Genomic DNA, 20114 nt, shown 5'->3' on the forward strand with positions numbered 1-20114 from the left:
TGACAAAGACTAAGGGGCTAATGGTGGATCTGAGGAGGGCAAAAACACCTGTGACCCCTGTTTCCATCCAGGGGGTCCCTGTTGACACTGTGGAGGAGTATAAGTACCTGGGAGTGTACTTTAACAATAAGCTGGACTGGACCAGAAACACTGAGGCGATTTACAAAAAGGGCAAAAAGCCGACTTTTTTTTCTAAGGAGGCTGAGGTCTTTTAACATCTATAGGACGATGCTGAGGATGTTTTATGAGTCTGTTGTGGCCGGCACAATCTTCTTTGCTGTCTCATGCTGGGGCAGTGGGCTGAGGGTCGCTGACAACAACAGGCTTAACAAACTGATCAGGAGGGGCGGTGATCTTGTGGGGGAGGAGCTGGACACTATGACGATCGTGGCAGAGAGCAGGATGATGTCCAGGCTTCAGTCCATCTTGGACAATGTCTCACACCCTCTCTAGGACATACTGGCCCAGCAGGGGAGCTCCTTCAGTAGAAGACTCCTCTTACCCAGATGCACCACAGAGCACCACAGGAAATCATTCCTGCCTGTGGCCATCAATCTCTACAACGCCTCCCCCCGAGAGTCAGACCCCCCACCCTCTCTGTAATTCTGTGCAGAATTATATAATTATTGACAATTATTGACATTTATCCATTCTTTTTGCTCTCTTTTGAACATATTATCACTTTATTTTAGATCTGTGTGTGTGTGTGTGTGTGTGTGTGTGTATATATATATATATATATATATATATATATATATATATATATATATATATATATATATATATTGTGGTGAATGTTGTATATATATATATATAAAATTATGTTGTTTGTATATCTGAAGCGTGTAACGAAAATAATTTCTGATAAGTATTTCTGATTCTGATTCAGATTCTGAGCTGGGCAAATAAATTAATGTAGTGTAAAGCGCTTGGCATCTTCAGGATTTCCCATTTACTGTAACACATTGTGAGTGTACAACAACTGTTTGCAATAGAAAGACAACACGTAAGACTAGAATGTTACATTGGACAAAAAAAAATTAATAGTAAAATGTGGAATCGATGAAAACTTTGTTTGCTTAACGACTGCAATTTCCAAAAGGTACTTATAATCTGACAAACAAGCCCAATAGAAACAACCTAAGTTATTTATTATGAATGTAGCTATGTTTGAAATGATTTCATTAAAATTTATATTTAATCAAAAGACAAAAAAGAAGAAAATGATCGTTATTGTCTTCTCATTTAATTTGAATGTGTGAATCCTGATACTGTGGGAAATGTTTTAGCCACAGAGTGACTCCTCGTTGTTATAGAAGATCTTTGTACAGTACAATAACAGCTCCCTGATTGTTGGAGCGATGTTTCTCTACTTTTTCCAGCTGTCGAACCGGCTTTCTGGTTCTGCGTTAAAATGACCTCACAGCTTGTCGGAGGACCGCAGAACTGGTCGACCGTCGGCTTTTGACGCACTCGGGACGTTTCTTTGAAACTTTACGCACCTGTTGAAAGACGCGGCGTAAACTTTGGAATATGTCCCCAAAAAAACAAACAAACGTCTCTGCTATGCACGTTAGCTAGCTAGCCGAAGTGACGTCACCGCGACGACCCTGGATTAACCGTCGGAGTTGCCATGGATGCCGGAGGAGAGACGACCACCGAGATTAGGACGGTTTACGCGGCGGTGGTTGGGAAACCGAACCCACAACCGACGAGGCTGCTGTCTTTTAAACTTGATAAGAGGAGGTGGTTTGTGCTGTTGGTGCTGTGTCTGTTAAACTGCTCCAACGCCACGGTGAGTCCCTTCCTCCCGGTGTTTTCTGGACTTTGTAGGCGTTTCACACAGGTTCGGAGTTAATTGATTGGCAGGTTTTGAGAATTAAATAATAATATCTGAGGCTTTAGAGCAGGCATGTACATTTGTGCACTGATTTTGTGTGCGCCCCCCGACTGTATGTAATTTATTTGGGCAAAAGATGTTAAGTACAGCACAAAGTATTCATATTTTAAGAAAGTTTTGACATTCTCTTTAATTTCATAGTATGGCAGGGCAAATTTATTTGTATAGCACATTTCAGTACAGAGACAATGCAAAGTGCTTTACATGATTAAAATATAGGAAAATAAAACAGCATAAAAGCAAGTTGGAATAAAATGTAGAAACAAAATAAAACAAGGGAGAATAGAAACTAAAAGCAAATATTAAAAACAGTTGGACTACAAAATTGAACTAATGATGTTTCAGTAAACCAGTTTAACTGGAACAGTCGAAGGCATTCCTAAACAAATGTGTTTTTAATCTTGATTTAAAGGAACTCAGGCTTTCAGCACGTTTACATTAGTAACATCCAATAACTTATTACTCAAATGTAGACTTTGGTGCATTAAAATCTGCTTTGCATTCCATCCATTTTCGCTTATCTCTCATGCGTGTTAGAAATTAATGCTACTTTAAGCATTAATTTGAAAGAGGAGTGCTGGTTCTTATCTCCAGCTGTAAATGGGCGTGAGGCGGGGTTCGTTTTTAACAAACTGACCAAAATACTGTTCTTATATTTCCAAAAACAGTTCAGTTTATTAATGTTAGAGTCAAAGTCAAATTAAATTATTCAAAATAATTTGCTATTAGTACAACATATAAGCAAAACCATTTTTTTAAATATTTTGGATCTACAATGATTTACACATTCATTTCCTACAAAAAAAAAATCTGCCTGATTAATTTCTTTAATATGATCCTATTTTGTAGAGCAAGTAAAAAAAAACAATTTTGACAATTTTGGCCCCTGTCTTTGTTTTTAAAAGGGACACCTGGTCCAATCGGAGATAAGAACAGGAAAAGGAGTGCAGTGAAAACTGTGTTCCCCAATGACATTGCATAGGTATAAAAGTAAAAACAAAATAAGTATATCGGACTTTTGCAACTCACAACTTTTATTTTCTTGACAGATAAAACAAAAACATACAGTTTTTATATTGCACTCCTAATGTCGGCACGTTCTGAGCGTTGCAACCAAAGTCAAATCCGTTGATTGTGTGCCCAACCTTAGCCAAATGATTTGGTTCTGATTTCCACGCCTGGCTTTTGTTCATTTTAAGAACTTCTTTCTGCTCTGATGTCTCCGCAGTCTCTCCTCAAATGGTACTAATAATGACTCTCTCCCTAAAGATTTTACGCACACTTGAGATTTCATGCATTTATTAGTGTCAAACCACACAGAAATCAGCAGTCGTGTCTAAGACAATTTTATTATAATTGCCGCTGTTCACACATTCAGATCAAACACTTTAGCCGCACATCTAAAGAAAGTGGAGTAAATTAGAGCGATTCTTGGAGGCTTTAATTTGTATTTGATGCCATTTTTAATAAATATCTAAGCACCTCTTCATCTATAAACTATGCCACTATTGTCCACCCGTACGGACATTGTAGCGGCCAACTCGTGGACTCACTGTGACGTGTTTGCATCCCCTGATGTCCGTCCCGGGGGACGTTGTCTTTGTGAAGCAGAGTGTGCCTGGAGGCAAGCCTGCCGCCTTCCTGGGCCCCTCCCTCACTGACCTGCCGCTCCAGTGGGACCCGTCCTCCCATCGGGAGCCATTGTTTCCAGGGAGCCGGTGTTTTTTACTCACAAAAGAGGCTCAGCTGGAGGAGAGGCGTTCGCGACGTGGCGAACAACAGCTGAAGAGCCAGTTAGACATCAATCAGTGTGACGTTAAGAGTCCCTTAGGGGTCCGGGTTCATAAAAAACCTTTAGGTCTACAGGTAGGGCCGCTTCTAGGAAGTGTTTCAGTCGACGGCATATGATTGGCCAGGGCACAGTTCATTTAAAAGAATTAGCTTTGTTTAGCATTAGTCTGGGTAAGTCCTGTTTTTAGTTCTAAGATTTCAGTGGGGTTGTAACTAAATAGCGGCGTGGAAGAGCATCGGCTGCCGACTCAGGGGAAAACAAAGGAACGTGTGAAAAAGTAAAACCACCTGCGAAACGTTTCACCCTGCAGTGGACAAAGGTGACATTGTTTGTCCAAATCTGCTTACAAACTAGTTGGTTGTTCCAGCAAAGAATGGCGGAGGCTCCTCTTTTGTTGCGTCGGTTCACAGGTGAACCCTGATTCTTTTTTTTATTATTATTATTTTCATAACTATAAGCTTACATTTATTTTAGGGAGATGTTATGTGCTAAACCAACACAGAGTAGTAACTGGGAAGTGGAAGCAAAATGGTATAAAGGTTTTTACAAATAGAAATCAAAAATTGATTCAGCCCCCTTTACTCTGATACGTCTTAATGAAATCCAGAGCAACCAGCTGCCTTCGGATGTCAGCAAGTTACCAAATTAGCTGACTTATGTGACTGTGTAATATAACTTAAGTATAAAAACTGGCTGAATATTGCCTAATCCAATAAGGGGGCTATGCAGAGTTACAGTCCTTCCAGGACAATAAAGCAGGTCCATGTGTTAGAATGGTCTAGTCAAAGTCCACCCCTTAATCTAATTAAGTTTCAGCTTTAGTTACCTGGCAAAGAAGAATGGGGGAAAATAGAAGCTTCTAGATGTTCAAAGGTGGAGACATCCCCCAAAAGACTTGAGTCAGGGGGCCTGATATGAATGCAGGCCACACTTTTCAGATTTATATATCTGAAACATTTGCTTCAAATTAATTTTACACCACTTTGTGTTGGTCTAGCATGCAAAATCTCTTTGTGCAGCAACATAAAAGCTTTAAAGGATCTTACTTAGTTGAGTTTCCGCACTGCGAACCACCTTTCAGTCCGTTTTTAACTAACAATATGAGCATTTTTGGTGAAAAACGGACTGAAATTCGCTCACTGGCAGAAGCAAACTGTGCTGTACTGCTGCTGTAGTTGAGAAACGCTGCAGCAAATCAGCCAGAGATCAGAATAGGCTAATATTATCTTGTTCAGCTCCAACTGGTGATCTGTCGTTCAAATGCTGAAAAATTAAAATGTAATTAAATGCACCAAAAATAAGCGGCCCTAATGCCTTGATTACCACGATTTCTGGTCTGTAGACATTCCCACACAGCGTGCGCTTTTTCTGAGCCCATCACCAAATAAAGGTTAGAGAGGGACACACTGTGACGGACGAATCAGGAGATTCTTGTAATACTTTAATCTTCTGTTAAATGGAAAACGTTTACAATCATTTATATGTTTTATTTTACTCTTTATTTTGTGTGTTTTAGTCCTTAGGGGGGGAATTACCTTGTCAAAATCAAGTTAAACCTCCAAGAAACCCAGAACCCTTCAGTCAGGAAACACTTGCTCTCTCTTCTCTACCAGACCTGTCCTCTTGGCGACGTCTCACAATATTTCCACCAGTTTCGGACGACTGCTTGATAAAGTTTTTGATTCCTAAAAGCCAAATCTGTGCTGTGGTCTTACCGCCGTCTCTGCTGTCACAGGAAGACGGCGTGATTTCTACACAGCCCAGAGCCCATAGCTTGCAGTAATGTGGTTGGGCTTTACATCCCAAGCACCCCGCTGCATTCGCACTCTGCCTCCCAGTAATAGATTTAGTCGCTTGGATGGTCTCCCTCTGCTTTAGCCTCACACCTGACGCTCTGACAGACGTTAAAAAATGCTGCTCGCCTTGAGAGAGAGTGGCAGAAAAATGAGACAACGTGGCTTAATCACAACTCGTCATCTGCCGCGCGTTTTCCACGCTGCTTTAGCCACATCGGCCCCTTTAATTTCTGCTTGTTTTAGGAAATTTAATTCTTCCATCAAAAGTCGCTAAGACTGGTAAATGTCATCAATTAGCAAATCAAGCGGCTCAGTGTTCTGCTGTCTGTATTACATGAACCATTACTGCGTAGTCGGCCTTCTCTGTAAAGTTGCTCTCATTCACATACTTTCACATTTAAATGGTAAAAAGCTGAAATGTGGCCCGCTGAGATTACCTTTTTTTTTTTTTTTAAAACTGCAGTCATTTTGAAACATATTTTTTAAGTGCTACCCTGACCATTTTATTCTGTTGCTTAGCGACCTTTTTTGTTTACAGAACACACAAACACTGAATTCAAACTAAACCTTTTATTCAACCAACTTTTTACCAAAACTGCAAGTTTTTTAAAAAAGAAAAAAGAACACATGCTCTCTGAGCCCTTTGAAGGGGGCGGAGCTTGGTTCCTGGGTCTGTGTTGTGATTGGTTGGGAGGATTAATGACTGTAATATTAACCTACATGGCTAAAATGCATTTCAACTGTTATTGTATTAAACTTTTTATCGATATACGTCCATCTATGGATATATATCGTTATTGAATTATCGTCCAGCTCTACCGTGCGGCTCGCTGTCGTCATGTAGCCTGGAGTCTGTTCTCGACTCCAGGGGAAATAGGCAGCTCATTTTGCAAGAAATACCTGAAAACCAACCCAGAAGTCTTTCAGTTAGCAGCGGCGCTTCACTCCACATCCTAACTTTGCTCTAAGTCTCCTCCACAAACGCCGCTGAGATCAAATTCCTCTGAAAAAAAAAAAAAAAAAAACACATTATTTGCTTCAAAATCCACTGAAATTACTGCGAGCACTCGTGAACGGGTTTGTGCTCCACACTGACCTTCTTAATTGTAGCTTAAAAACAAACATATGATGAAACAAACGTGAATTAATGATGATGTTGGATTTTTGCCCAGAGAAGTACAGACCTGATCCGGTTGTTTAGACTTAGACAACTTAATTTGTCATTTTGTATGCACAGAGTGCGTACAGAACGAAATTTTGTTGCATACAGCTTGTAAATTGCAGTAAAAATTAAATTACAGTATAAAGTGCTGCAGTGATTTAAAAGTAAAGCAATTGAAATCTAAACAATTCAGGAGAAAGTCCAAGTGTAAAGGTGAGTATTTAAAAAAAAAAAAAAACATTTGTATGTACAGAATTTGATTGTGCAAAGGGCATTTGTGTAAGAATGCATTTAAAAACTAAGAGTTCGGCAACATTTGTAATGCTCAGGGTTCCCGCGGATCCTTAAAAAGTCTTAAAAGGCATTGAATTCTGTAACCTAAAACTAAGGCCTTAATTGGCATTGAAATGTCTTAAATCAGTCTTTCTTAGGTCTTAAATTTGTTACCAGATACCAAAATAGTTTATTTTAGTAGGGAACAAAACAAAGTTTGAGAATTCAGTTCAGTAGCTGTTAAAAATATGTCTGTAATTTGTGTTTTTTAGCTTTCTTCCTATATGAAATGTCTTTCAAAATTTTAAACATGTCTACTGGGCCAGAAAGTAATGGTTTATGTTAAAATGAACATTTGGGTGAAGTTGTCGCATCCATGTTTTTCTTGTTTATTGTGAATTTGGTCTTAACTTTTTATTTCAAGTGGCATTAAAAAGTCTTGAATTTAACTTGCCATATGCTGTAGGAACCCTGAATGCTGTTTGCTGCGTACAGCCATAATCTCAGTCGTCTGTTACCATACACTGTAAATAAAATGCTTTATTCCCCTCTAGATATGGCTGACCTTTGCACCAGTTGCAGACCAGTCGGCCCAGTACCTGAAGGTCTCTCTGGAGGACATCAACTGGTTGTCTCTGGTCTTTATGGTGGTTGCCATCCCGCTCAGTTTTGGGACCACCTGGATGTTGGACACCCTCGGGTTACGCGTCACGGTGGGAGCCGCTCTCTGAAACATCTTTTACTGGTTTTTAGCTCTGATATTTGGACCTGGGCTTGTTTTGTGTCAAAGCTTGAACAAGTAGAAAGTCAAGTATAGAAATGTGAAGCAAGTACTTCCCTTTGACATCTCGACCCCACAGCTGATCCTGGGGTCCTGGCTGAACATGCTCGGAGGTCTGCTGCGTTTCCTCGGCACGCTGCCGCTGGCCGGCCACCAGCTCCAGTTTCCAGCGGCGATGCTGGGCCAGACTCTGGGCGCCCTCGCCCAGCCTCTCATCATCTTCACCCCCACCAAGCTGGCTGCTCTGTGGTTCCCCGACCATCAGCGCGCCACAGCCAACATGATCGCCTCCATGTGTAACTCACTCTTATACAGCACTATGCTTTCTGCGGTTTGTCATGTAAAAACAGGAAAAAAATACATTTTGAGCTCGCTGTGTTCTCAATTTGGAAAATATAAAGTAGTTTCAGAAAAACAGTGCGAAAGATGTTACAGTCCTTATATGAGCAACTTTTGACAAATCTGCCGCTGTCTCAGCTGTAGGCTCATTAAATCAGACACAAAGTTAAATGGCACGGTTATCTGTTGGCTAGAAATGAACACTTAGGTAAATGTAAGCTCTTATTCTAGACTTGGATCTATCCATGGGCCTGTAGCTTGGATACAAGAGAATTAAAAGTTTTAATATACAGGACCAACAAATCTAAATTGAGGGTTATTTTGTAATATAAAAGCAATACAGACAATCTTGTTGTTCATCTCTAAGAAGTCCTTCAAAAATGTTTAATTCAATTAAATTTTATTTATATAGCGCCAATTCATGTAGCATGCCATCTCAAGGCACTTTACAAAGTCAAATTCAATCAGATTATACAGATTGGGTCAGATGTTACAGATTGGTCAAAAATTTCCTATATAAGGGAACCAGTTGATTGCATCAAGTCTTGACATGCAGCATTCACTCCTGGAGAAGCGTAGAGCCACAGGGAGAGTCGTCTGCATTGTCCATGGCTTTGCAGCAATCCCTCATACTGAGCAAACATGAAGCGACAGTGGAAAGGAAAACACCCCTTAATAGGGAGGTAAACCTCCAGCTGAACCAGGCTCAGTATGAACGGCCATCTGCCTCGACCGACTGGGGTTACAGAAGACAGAGCAGAGACACAACAAGAGAGACAAAAAAGCACAGAAGCACACATTGATCTAGTAATCAGTTCTACATTAGTTGGTAGTAGCAGGTGAGCCGTCTTCTCTGGATGATGTCACAGTTAACAGAACGCCAGACCAGGTGTACCTACTATGAAGAAAAAAGAGAGAGAAAAGTTAAAAGCTGAAATGACGACAAGCAATGCAAACTGGAGAACAGTAGAAATCAGTAGAGTGAGAAAATAGACCCTGATGTCCTCCAGCAGCCTAAGCCTATAGCAGCATAATTATAGAGGTAGCTCAGGGTATGAGCCACTCTAACTATAAGCTTTGTCAAAAAGAAAAGTTTTAAGCCTAGTCTTAAAAATAGACAGGGTGTCTGCCTCACGGACCAAAACTGGGAGTTGGTTCCACAGGAGAGGAGCCTGATAGCTAAAGGATCTGCCTCCCATTCTACTTTTAGAGACTCTAGGAACCACCAGCAGACCTGCAGTCTGAGAGCGAAGTGCTCTGTTAGGAACATACGGGGTAATCAGAGCTCTGACATATGATGGAGCTTGATTATTAAGGGCTTTATACGTTAGAAGGAGAATTTTAAATTCTATTCTTGATTTAACAGGAAGCCAATGAAGGGAAGCTAAAAATGTAGAAATATGATCCCTCCTGTTGATTTTTATCAGAACTCTTGCTGCAGCATTTAGTCCCCCCCCCCCCCCCAAAAAAAAAAAAAAACATCCCCATCAAGTTTTTGTTTTTTACAAATCTAACTTTTGGGAAATGGGTTTATGAAAAAAACTTGATGGGGATTTTTTTGGGGGGTGGGGCAGCAATGTTAAAACTCAAACTTAATGGGAATTTCATAAGGTGTTTAAACTGCTTTATTAAAGAAAATACTTTAAAATTTGATCAACTGTTTTAGTCTGATAGTTGTCCATTTGATCCCTAAAAAGTCTCCTTTTAGAAACTCGTCGTTCCAATAGTTTTTAGCTCCGTCTTGACTTCTTTTAATCCAGTCCAGAGACTGAAGGATTGAAGTTAATCTGCTGCGAGTCCTCCATTATCGCTGCTGTCACTTCCTGGTTCTGCTTGACTTCATTTATCAGTGCAGGGACTTACCAGCCTGAGTGTTTAGCCCCTAGAAGGCTGAAGAAAGGAAACGCTGACGATAAATGAAATAACACTCTTATGATCAGTTGAGGTTATTTTTCTAACCACCAGTGGAGTTTGTGTTTGGAGTTTGAAGAACGGCGGCTTGTGTTAGAAAATAAGAAAATAATGTATGTTATAATTACTTTTTAATGTATGTTATAGTTACTTTTGCTTGATTTGTTGTTATAATTTATATTTTATCTTTTAACAATGAGTTTCATTTTTCACGCCTCATCCCAAAGACCTGTCAGATTGGTGAGCCGTCACCATTAAAATAGGAACTGGGTCGGTTTGAACATGTGATTAAAGTTTAAAGGAAGTCAGCTATTTTCATCTTTTCTTACCAAAATACTGAAGGAAAAAAAAAGAAGAAGAAAAAAGATCATCAAGTATTAAAAATAAGTTAAAAAAAAAAAAGTTGGTTTGGTACAGTAAACAGAAATGAAGGTGATAATTGTTTTTGGAACAGATTAACTTCTGAGAGATTGGTTCAATCACGCAGACAGAAACCGGGAACAGAAAGTAGTAAACTGTCTGTTGGACAGAAAGCAAAATAAACCTCAACTACTTCTGCTTTCGTCCCTCAGCGAATCCCCTGGGCATCCTGCTGGCCAACATTATTTCTCCTGTGGTCGCTAAAACATCGGCTCAGATCCCAAACCTGGTGAGTTTAAGTCATCAACAAATAAATCCCTCAAACCTTTCATTAATTGGAAGTTAAGAAGTTGATAATTGAGACTAAAGTTTTGGTGCTTTTTTTTTTTTAACAGTATTCCTCTCATGTTATTAGAAACCGAAGCTGAATTTCCAGTGTGATCAGCCCACCTACTAATGATGATGAATTGTCTTTTATTTAAGATGTTTGGGTCCATTTGTCACCACATTATATGTGATTATCGCCCTCTCCTAGCTGCTGGCCTATGCTGTCCCAGCATGCATCACCTGTTTCCTAGCAACAGTGGGAATACGGAGCAGCAAACCCCCAACGCCGCCGTCGGCCAGTGCCGAGAGCTCCGGATCCGAGCCGTTCATACAGGGATTAAAGCTGGTAAACACACAGAGGACGGGAATAGTAAAGGTTGATTTTCAGGTTAAAACGATAAATGTTGTCTAGATGTCCCCTTAAAGTTTGTTCTTTAAGTTTATGTCCTTTTTCCAATCAGGAAGCAAATGAAAATAAAGACAGTCTTGAATTAGTTTGAGCTTTGGGACTGTCATACAAATAGAATAAAAACAGAAAACTTAAATTAAAAAAATTACAGTTTTACCCACAGCACAGACACTTGTGCACAAACTCCACCTGCACCTCCCCAGTGGCCTGCGCTACAGATCAGGGTTCAGTGTTTTCTGGATCACTAAGCTGGTCCACGTCCACATCAAAGACATAAAATATAATTTTCTACCAAATATTGCATCCAAGCAATCTTCTGCGACTGCGATGCTGCACACATAGAAATTGCAACATTGACTGATTGTTTATATTGTGCAGCTACAGATCAAAAGCTTTAAAATCTTTTTTCCCCAACCTATCACTGCCCTGAAAAATGACGGAACTGAAATGGTTATTTGAGCATAAAAACTTTTTTTTCCCCCCCATTAACAAGTTAAGTCGTTATATCTTCCTCTCAGCAGGAAAAATATCAGAGCAGCAGAATCAGACCTTATGTTCCTAAAACAAAAAAATGATTCCTCTGAAGCAGGATTCTCAAGCTGCATGTTCAAAGGTCCAAATCTGATTTATAAATTAAGTCGAAGCCACAAATGAGTAAATACTTTTTGTCAGCTGTGCTTATATCTTACAAGGAAACAAAAAAACATTTTCTGCCTCCTATTGTTTAATTGTAACTGTCACCTCCTCTAGTTTCTAACATTGAAGTGTCATGGTGAGCACTCTGATAAGAAGGTTTCATTTGAAATCGATTAACTTAATTTCATTCATCAACAAACTGAGCAGCGTTCTTTACTTACAATCATTTAAATAACAATTGAACTCAAGGTTCAGCGAGACGTTAACATCAGAACAACTGAGATGAACAAACTTTAAGATGTAGAAAGACAATTATAAACACGGTAGTCCAGTGTGGCTTCAGTCAGCTGCCTAATTAAAGCTGAAAATGGCTTCCCTCCAAAAAAGCTCATCCCTTAACTTAACAAACATACTTGAGCATTTTACTTTCCAAATAGCTACGTTTATGTTAATTCTCCATCATATGAGCGAACCTATAAAAATCCCATATTAACCACGTTTTTCCCTGTTGTGTGTAACATTACTGAGTCTGGATGGGGAAAAATGACCTCAGACATTTACAATATCTCCCCCTGCTGGACTAAATCATTTTCTCTTTGAAGATCATTTAGGCTAGATACAGCTGAATCTAAATAAATTAAAATATCATTCAAACGTTAATTTATTCCAGCAACTCATCAAGTGAAACAGATTATGTAGATTAATTACATAAATCATGTAGATGTCTCAGATGTAGTTCATTTCCAGCCTAACATCAACGGAAACAACCTTTTTAAGGATTCAAATATTACATCAGACCAATAATAACAAAAAAATTAAAAATGAATACAACAATGTAGGCTTAATTAAAGATAATGTTAAATACCTGTTTAAATGCCTGCGACAGACTGGCAACCTGTCCAGGATGTAACCCGCCTCTCACCCATTGAATACTGGAGATTTTTGGCTTGCCTTTCACTTTACTGCTGGTGTAACTGTATCTATCTATCTATCTATCTATCTATCTATCTATCTATCTATCTATCTATCTATCTATCTATCTATCTATCTATCTATCTATCTATCTATCTATCTATCTATCTATCTATCTATCTATCTATCTATCTATCTATCTAAATATATCTAGATATCTATCTAGATATATCTAGATATATATATATATATATATATATATATATATATATATATATATATATATATATATATATATATATATATATATATATATCTATATATATATATATATATATATAGATAGATAGATAGATAGATAGATAGATAGATAGATAGATAGATAGATAGATATAGATGAAATCTCAGATTACTCGTTCTGAAGCTCTTTGAGTTCATTTCTGCTCAGTTGACGGGTGCCCTCTGTTTTCTTTATCTACACGTTTGTGTTTCAGTCCTTTAAACTAAAGTCGTGCCGTTTTGTCTCCAAACCTTTTACAGACCAATCAGACAGTTTTCTATGTTTCTTCCTGTCTGTGTTGCCCTGTTTTGGTCCCGATCATCTAACCTTCACTCTCCTTCTCCCTGTTTCTCCTGTAGTTGCTGAGGAACAAACCCTACCTGATCCTCCTGCTGTGCTTCGGCTCTGGCATCGCTGTCTTCACCTGCTTCTCCACGCTGCTGGAGCAGATCCTGTGTGTGAAGGGATACGCCAACGTACGTACACGTCAGGAGGAAGCCCTCCTATTCAAACCTGCATCAACCGCTCAGTGTGGACTAAATGGAAACAGACATGTTGACATAGTAATATGTTATTCTCTGTCTAATAATTGTAATTTTAAGAGCTGTTTTTTTTTATCAGTAATGTCCTTTTTAACTTTTTTAACACGTTAAAAACACCGCCTTCAGTGTGTTTTCTAACAGTTTTGTTGGATGGACAAACACAAAGATGATTGTGAAGCAGACGTAAAAGAAGTTGTTTTTACACTTTTTGGCTACCCAAAAATCTGAAGAGTGCACTGCAAAAACTGATCTAAAAATAAGTAAAATGTTTGTAAATAAGATTATCTGCCAATGGAATGAGTATTTTAACCCCTAAAATAAGATAATTAGACATCCTGCACTTGAAATAAGATTATGGAGATGAGTTGTTCCTATTTTGAGTGCAAAAATCTCATTCCATTGGCAAATAATCTTATTTACCTGCTCAAATCAAGGACAAATACACTAACTTTAAGAACATTTTACTTATTTCTAGTTCCGTTTTTACAGTGTGCCAGGACTTCCCACGTGTGTTTCAATGATAAAAGTCATAGAATAAGATTTGCAGTAAATGGTTCCACCTCTGACAATTTTGGGGAAAACTGCATATTTAATGTTTTGATACTTTTACACCGTGGTATTTTTATTATGCTGTGTAGACTTCATACTGACACAACTGAACCAGATATTTACATACCCTGTATAAAAAATCCGATTCTCATTTTTTTATTTTTTTTATTTCATTTTCTAAATTACTTTCTCTAAAGTCAGATGTTTACATACACAAAGATGACAGTTTTTGGGGGACATTCTGGCGTTGGTTTTGTCAATTACTGAGAGGTTAACTCACAGCAAAAATTCTTGTTTGCAAGCTGGTTTCTTCTATTATATTTAACTTCAGTCGTCTTCCCATCGACTCAGACCGGCTTCACTGTCCCTGCGGAAGAAAACCACGATATTCACCACGGGGACGGTGTGTTCAGGGTGCTACGTTTCAGCTACACCGTGTTGGACATGTGGGCCCAAAACTTCTGGTTTGCTTTCATTTGACCAAACAAGCTAATCCGCCTATTTTTTTGCGCCTACTATGTGAATTTTAGCAAACTTTAAAATGGGCGGCTTTCTTTCTTTCTTTCTCCTTCCCTCTCTTCCAAAGGGCCAGAGTTATGATGCACGCGACTAGATGTCTGCTCTGCTGTTTCTGTCACTATGGGTCTCTGCAGTTTAGGTGGACAGCCATGTTTTGTTGTTTCAGAATCAGATGATAGACTGAACAAAGTTCTGCGAGGTGTTCAGCGCTTAGGATGTTGTTTATTAACCGAACCTTTGCTCACGTTCTCCATCAGATCCCTGAGAGACTTCATAAGACAGCTGGACTCTCACATACCAAGGCAACTGGGTTTTATTTAGGAGTATCAGAGGAAATGGGGCTAAATACAGACAGCCCACACTATTGCACTTTTTTATACACCACTTTGTGCATGAATTAAGCAAAACTGCAAAAATGGACCTAAAAATAAGTAAAATGTTCTTAAAGTTAGTGTATTTGTCTTTGATTTGAGCAGGTAAAGAAGATTATCTGCCAATGGAATGAGTATTTTGACCCCTAAAATAAGATAGTTAGACATCCTGCACCTGAAATAAGATGATGAAGATTAGTTGTTCCTATTTTAAGTGAAAAAAAATGTATTCCATTGGCAAATCATCTTATTTTCCTGCTCAAATCAAGGATAAATACACTAATTTTAATAAAATATTGCTTATTATTAGTTCCGTTTTTGCAGTGATTAAAAGGTTGGGCAGGAATGACAACCGTTGCATGGAAATGTGTCTGAGAAACTTTCCGCGATTCTATTTAATGGACCCATAAAATCTGACCTCTGCAGGACTTTGCCGGCCTCTGCGGCGCTCTCTTCATCGTCTTCGGCATCGTCGGTGCCGGCGTCGTCGGCGTCTACGTGGACAAGACCAAGAAGTTCACCGAGGTCACGAAGATCGGCATGGCCTTCTCTGCCCTGTCGTGCGTCGCGTTCTCCGTGGTGAGGAGACTGAAAGCGCGCGGTTAGAGGGACGACCGGGTTTGAGCTGAAGATGTTTTCCTGCTCTCTCCCTCTCAGGTGGGTCTGATGCCCCATCAGAAGGTTGCGGTCGCAGCCGTCTGCTCCCTCTTCGGCTTTTTCGGCTTCTCCATCTACCCTGTGGCCATGGAGCTGTCGGTGGAGTGTTCGTACCCGGTCGGCGAGGCCACCTCAGCTGGACTCATCTTTGTTTCAGGGTATGGCTTACTGCCTGACCTCCACATAGCACCCCGCTCAATGGGGCATTTTAGTAAATAAAGATTGTAGCTGAGAGGACTTTCTGTGGCAAAAATGTCCGTCCAGACAAAAAACGATTCATAAAAAGAATTGAAAGTCTTGGAAATCACAGCATCATCTGAAGATGCAAAGTGATATATTGTTACACTTTCTTTTCTAACAGGTGGTGAATTAGCTGCTGTAGGTGATGTATTTCCTGTCTCCTTCTTGCAGGCAGGTCCAGTCGGTTGTTTACATCGTCCTGCTGCAGGCTTTGACCAAACAGCTCACCGAATCGCCTCTGTCCACCTGCGGCGACGCAGTCCTGAGCTGGAAAGGTTGGTTCCAGGATGTTTCGGCCTCAGAGCGGAGTCACAGCGCTCCCTCTGACGTTTTTCCGTTTGTTCAGAGTAACGCTTCACACATTCGTCCATTTAAACAGCTAACCTGAGCTTCCATCTATCCAGCAATCAAACGGTAGATTCTGTTGCAAGGCTGAACGCATTAAAAACATATCTAACCGGCCAAAAATATACTGAAACAAAATTAAAACAAATGTATAAACAATAAATATGCCTATATTTAATTAGAGATTGTTTTATATTCATGTAAGGTTACCAGCAAATGCAGATTTGCTGGCACCTCTGGTAAAAAATGTGTAAAATCCCTTGAAAAATTGTAATCCTTGAAGCAGCAGCATAATCTTACACTGAAAATTGATAAAGTATAATCTTAAAGTTATATTCATGCTTTATTCTTGGTTTTGACTAAATGTCTGAAGCAGGCCAGTCGTCTTTCTTCTGTAAGATTTCACGAGGTTGAAGCAAAGCACTGAAGGCAACACATTTTCCCATTGAAAAAGAAAAATCTGTAATCTTGTGTAAAAATTAAATGTTTCTGTGATTCTCTAATCCAGGGCTGTCAAACTCATTTCCACATTGGGCCACTTTGGCATCATGAAATCATTAAAAAGGGCCGGTTGCATGTGTATTGATGGTACTTTTGATTTAATTTCATTTCAGTTCACATAGAAATATAAAAGAAATCCACAGTAACACAAAAGTAGCACCTTAGGTCCATTTTATACAGTTTATCTGCAAAAAAAGTTGATATTGGGGTGAGTTACACTTTAACAGGGTTCCCGCGGATCCTTAAAAAGTCTTAAAAGGCATTGAATTCTGTAACTTAAAACTAAGGCCTTAATTGGCATTAAAATGTCTTAAATCAGTCTTTCTTAGGTCTTAAAATTGTTACCAGGTCATAAATAGGATTTTATTTTTGTAATCCTTACCAAACAGTAAAATAATTGACACAATTATATTTTTTTAAATTTACCAAACAGCTCAACGTAACCATTATTGGTTCTTTCCCGATAGCGGAACCAATAAAAACCGTAGCAGCCGGACCATAGCTGGGAAAAAGAGTTGGCACTGGTTATGTTGTGGTTTTTAAAACTGATTTATAGTTTATTTTAGTAGGGAACAAAACCAAAGTTTGTGAATTCAGTTCAGTAGTTGTTAAAAATATATCTGTAATTTGTGTTTTTTAGCTTTCTTCCTATATGAAATGTTTTTTCAAAATTTTAAACATGTCTACTGGGCCAGAAAGTAATGGTTTATGTTAAATTAAACATTTGGGTGAAGTTGTCGCAACCAGGTTTTTCTTGTTTATCGTGAATTTGGTCTTAACTTTTTATTTAAAGTGGCATTAAAAAGTCTTAAAAAGTGTTGAATTTAACTTTCCTTATGCTGTAGGAACCCTGTTTAAACTCATCATTCTGCATCACCTTTTCTCTTGTTAGACATTTCTTGATTGTTTTAATGTGTTGTGGGAAAAATTACATCTACTGGCAGGATGCTGTTACTACACAGTTAAAATAAATCAAGATTCGCTACAGGAGGCACAGTTTAAGCAACTTTATACAATTTAAAAGGATATATGCCTCTACTTTATGAGATGGTATGGCTTTTTTGGCTCTTGAGGGCCGGATAAATTGCCTTGAGTTTGACACGTGTTCTCTAATGGATAAAAACAGTAAGCCATCTGAAGAATAAAACACAACATTGGAACCATTTAATAATTTTAAAATGAACTGAAGCTACTTAAAGCTCTTTTATTTTCTGTTTATCCCTAAACTGCTGACATGTTTCTTCCTCTCCTCTCCTCAGTACCCATGATGGTGATGGCGGGGCTGTCCAGTGTTTTCACCTGCTGCTTCCTCATCTTCTTCCACACCCGATACAGACGACTGGAGGCGGAGGAAAAAGCTGCTTGCGGGACCAGAGAAAATAATGCTACGACTACCTCCTACCAAGCTGTCGAGACCTGAATGAGCTCAGAACTGAAGACGTTATGGGCGGGGTCCATCCCTTATGGACTTTCATGATTGTTGAATCAAGACATTCCTGCGTACTGTTAATACTTACAGTACCACCGATAATTTATGTATTATGTCGCTTCCAAAGAGAAAATATGTAATCTGAGAAATCCTGCACTGTTAAACCGTTTATATGAAGGGCACTGCAGTTGTTTTTGTATTCATTTTATAACTAATCACCCTAATATAAGTACTGAGAAATTACTAATTTTGTACAATAATTTAACCACTACTGTCTCAGTTTCCATCTATCCTTCGTTTAATTCGCCAACACTGGATTAAGACCCCATTATGGTCTCTAAGACCTAACCGGGTCACGTTTTTTTCCTCTGAGTGTTTGTGTTTGAACTGTAGCTTGAAAAAAATAATTTCCTCCCGTAAAGCTAACCCATCAGATTTCAACCCTTTTATCATGGAGACTAAAAACCTTCCAGGTTTACTGACAGTAAGATTCAGGGTACTTTTGGATACGGATGAACTTTAGATATAAAAACAGCATTTTATATAAAACTGAGACGTGTATCCTGTTTGCCATAATACCTGAGATTAAAATCCAACTGAGCATTAATGTTGATATTCAAATGTAAAATAAAATTCTTACACAACTCAACATTTAGGTTCAAAAGTTTTCTTTTAGATTGCCTTCAAAGATTGTAAGTGAAACGGTTGCTTTGTCAAAACGGTTTGTTTGAGCGTCAACGTCTCCCGGCTGAAAGTGAGGAGCAGGCGAAGCCAACAACCAGACCGGTCCATGGTCAGGGCAAAAAAAAACAATGTTTGTTTTTGGGATATTTACTTGAAAACTGAGCCTGAAGTTTAGTTATGAAAACATTTTTAAACACCATTTTTCTCATGTTCTTAAAAAATAAATAAACCCAAAGCTGAAGTTTGAGTGTGATCCTCTCACCTGCTAATGATGATAAATTGTCCCTGATTTAAAACGCTTTGGCCCATTTATCACCACATCAGACGTGAATATTACCCTCCTCCAGGTTCTCGCCTGTGCTGTCCCAGCATGCACCACCTGTTTCCTAGCAACAGTGGGGGATTACAGCGCAGCGAACGTCTTCTCCATCTCCATCTCGCCTCTTTTACTTTTGCAGCTATCAGACACGGGTCAACTGTTCCACATTAAAACATCACTTAAAAAAAAAAAAAAAAGATTTACTGAAATGTTTATTGTGTTTCATGTTAAACAGATTTAACACCACTGCAGTGTTACTCTAGGAGAGCTGGACAGGACCACTGGAGGTCCTTAAACCATCAGCAGGACCGGTAACTGCTTGTTTGTGCCAGGAGGAACAGGATGAGCCCTACAAAGTGACCTCCTCTGACCAAACCGTTACAAAGACTTCACCAGGCTCCCCTAATAGGCCCTGCGTTCTCTGCTCAGCACCATGGAGGTCCACTAGAACTTGCCAGAGAACGCCAGAACTGACAGGTACGGCACGTGGTTCCCTTTGAGCTCACGCGACAGACGTGAAGCGGACTAGGGAAGCTGAGGTGAACGTCGTGCTGTCTGCAGCATTGTTCAGGAGGATGGGTTTGGTGGTGGGCCAGAGTTGGTCTGGGGAGGCACAAACCTGCACAGGATAAACAATGAAATCCCTTAAACCCAGGGCCGGATTATCCATAAGGGCCAGTGGGCCAGTGCCCAGGGGCACCAACCATGGGGGTGGGCACCACATGACACATGCTTTAAAAATATATTTTTCATAAATTGTTATATTATTTACTTGAAATTGTTGAAAGACCATGAATTATTCGTTTTGTGAACACTGATGTCACAATAATAATAAATGATAAATAAATCAAGATTTTTTTGATTTCAACATTTTAAAATGAGATATTTGAATATTGCTCACCGCTCTGTGTAAGTTAGTAAATAGTAAATTACATAACAGAAATCCCCTTGATTATGTCTTGTTTTTGACCGAAGGACAGCACGGATAAGGGGGGGGGGCCTTTGAGGTATAGTGCCCAGGGGCACCACATTGTCTTAATACGGGCCTGCTTAAACCCATTTCTAGACCCTTCACTGGTG

The 20114-nt window shown here is 39.3% G+C and overlaps 1 protein-coding gene across 1 annotated transcript; it reads left to right on the forward strand.

The window, feature by feature from the left end:
- Positions 1 to 1342: 1342 nt before the first annotated feature.
- Positions 1343 to 18313, forward strand: slc49a3 (solute carrier family 49 member 3). Its single transcript, XM_012861851.3, has 10 exons — positions 1343 to 1795; positions 7478 to 7636; positions 7784 to 8000; positions 10527 to 10603; positions 10850 to 10987; positions 13238 to 13354; positions 15286 to 15438; positions 15517 to 15674; positions 15928 to 16031; positions 17862 to 18313. The coding sequence occupies exons 1-10, from the start codon at positions 1634 to 1636 to the stop codon at positions 18020 to 18022; spliced, it is 1446 nt and encodes a 481-aa protein (XP_012717305.3). The 5' UTR covers positions 1343 to 1633; the 3' UTR covers positions 18023 to 18313.
- The last annotated feature ends 1801 nt before the right edge of the window (positions 18314 to 20114 follow it).

The sequence above is a fragment of the Fundulus heteroclitus genome, chromosome 23 (genome assembly GCF_011125445.2).
Source record: "Fundulus heteroclitus isolate FHET01 chromosome 23, MU-UCD_Fhet_4.1, whole genome shotgun sequence".
Classification (NCBI taxonomy): domain Eukaryota; kingdom Metazoa; phylum Chordata; class Actinopteri; order Cyprinodontiformes; family Fundulidae; genus Fundulus; species Fundulus heteroclitus.

Coding starts and splice junctions, on each gene's coding strand:
- slc49a3 (XM_012861851.3), top strand. CDS start 1,634: ATGGATGCCGGAGGAGAGACGACCACCGAGATTAGGACGGTTTACGCG. Junction 1,796..7,477: donor TAAACTGCTCCAACGCCACG/GTGAGTCCCTTC, acceptor ATTCCCCTCTAG/ATATGGCTGACCTTTGCACC. Junction 10,604..10,849: donor CGGCTCAGATCCCAAACCTG/GTGAGTTTAAGT, acceptor GCCCTCTCCTAG/CTGCTGGCCTATGCTGTCCC.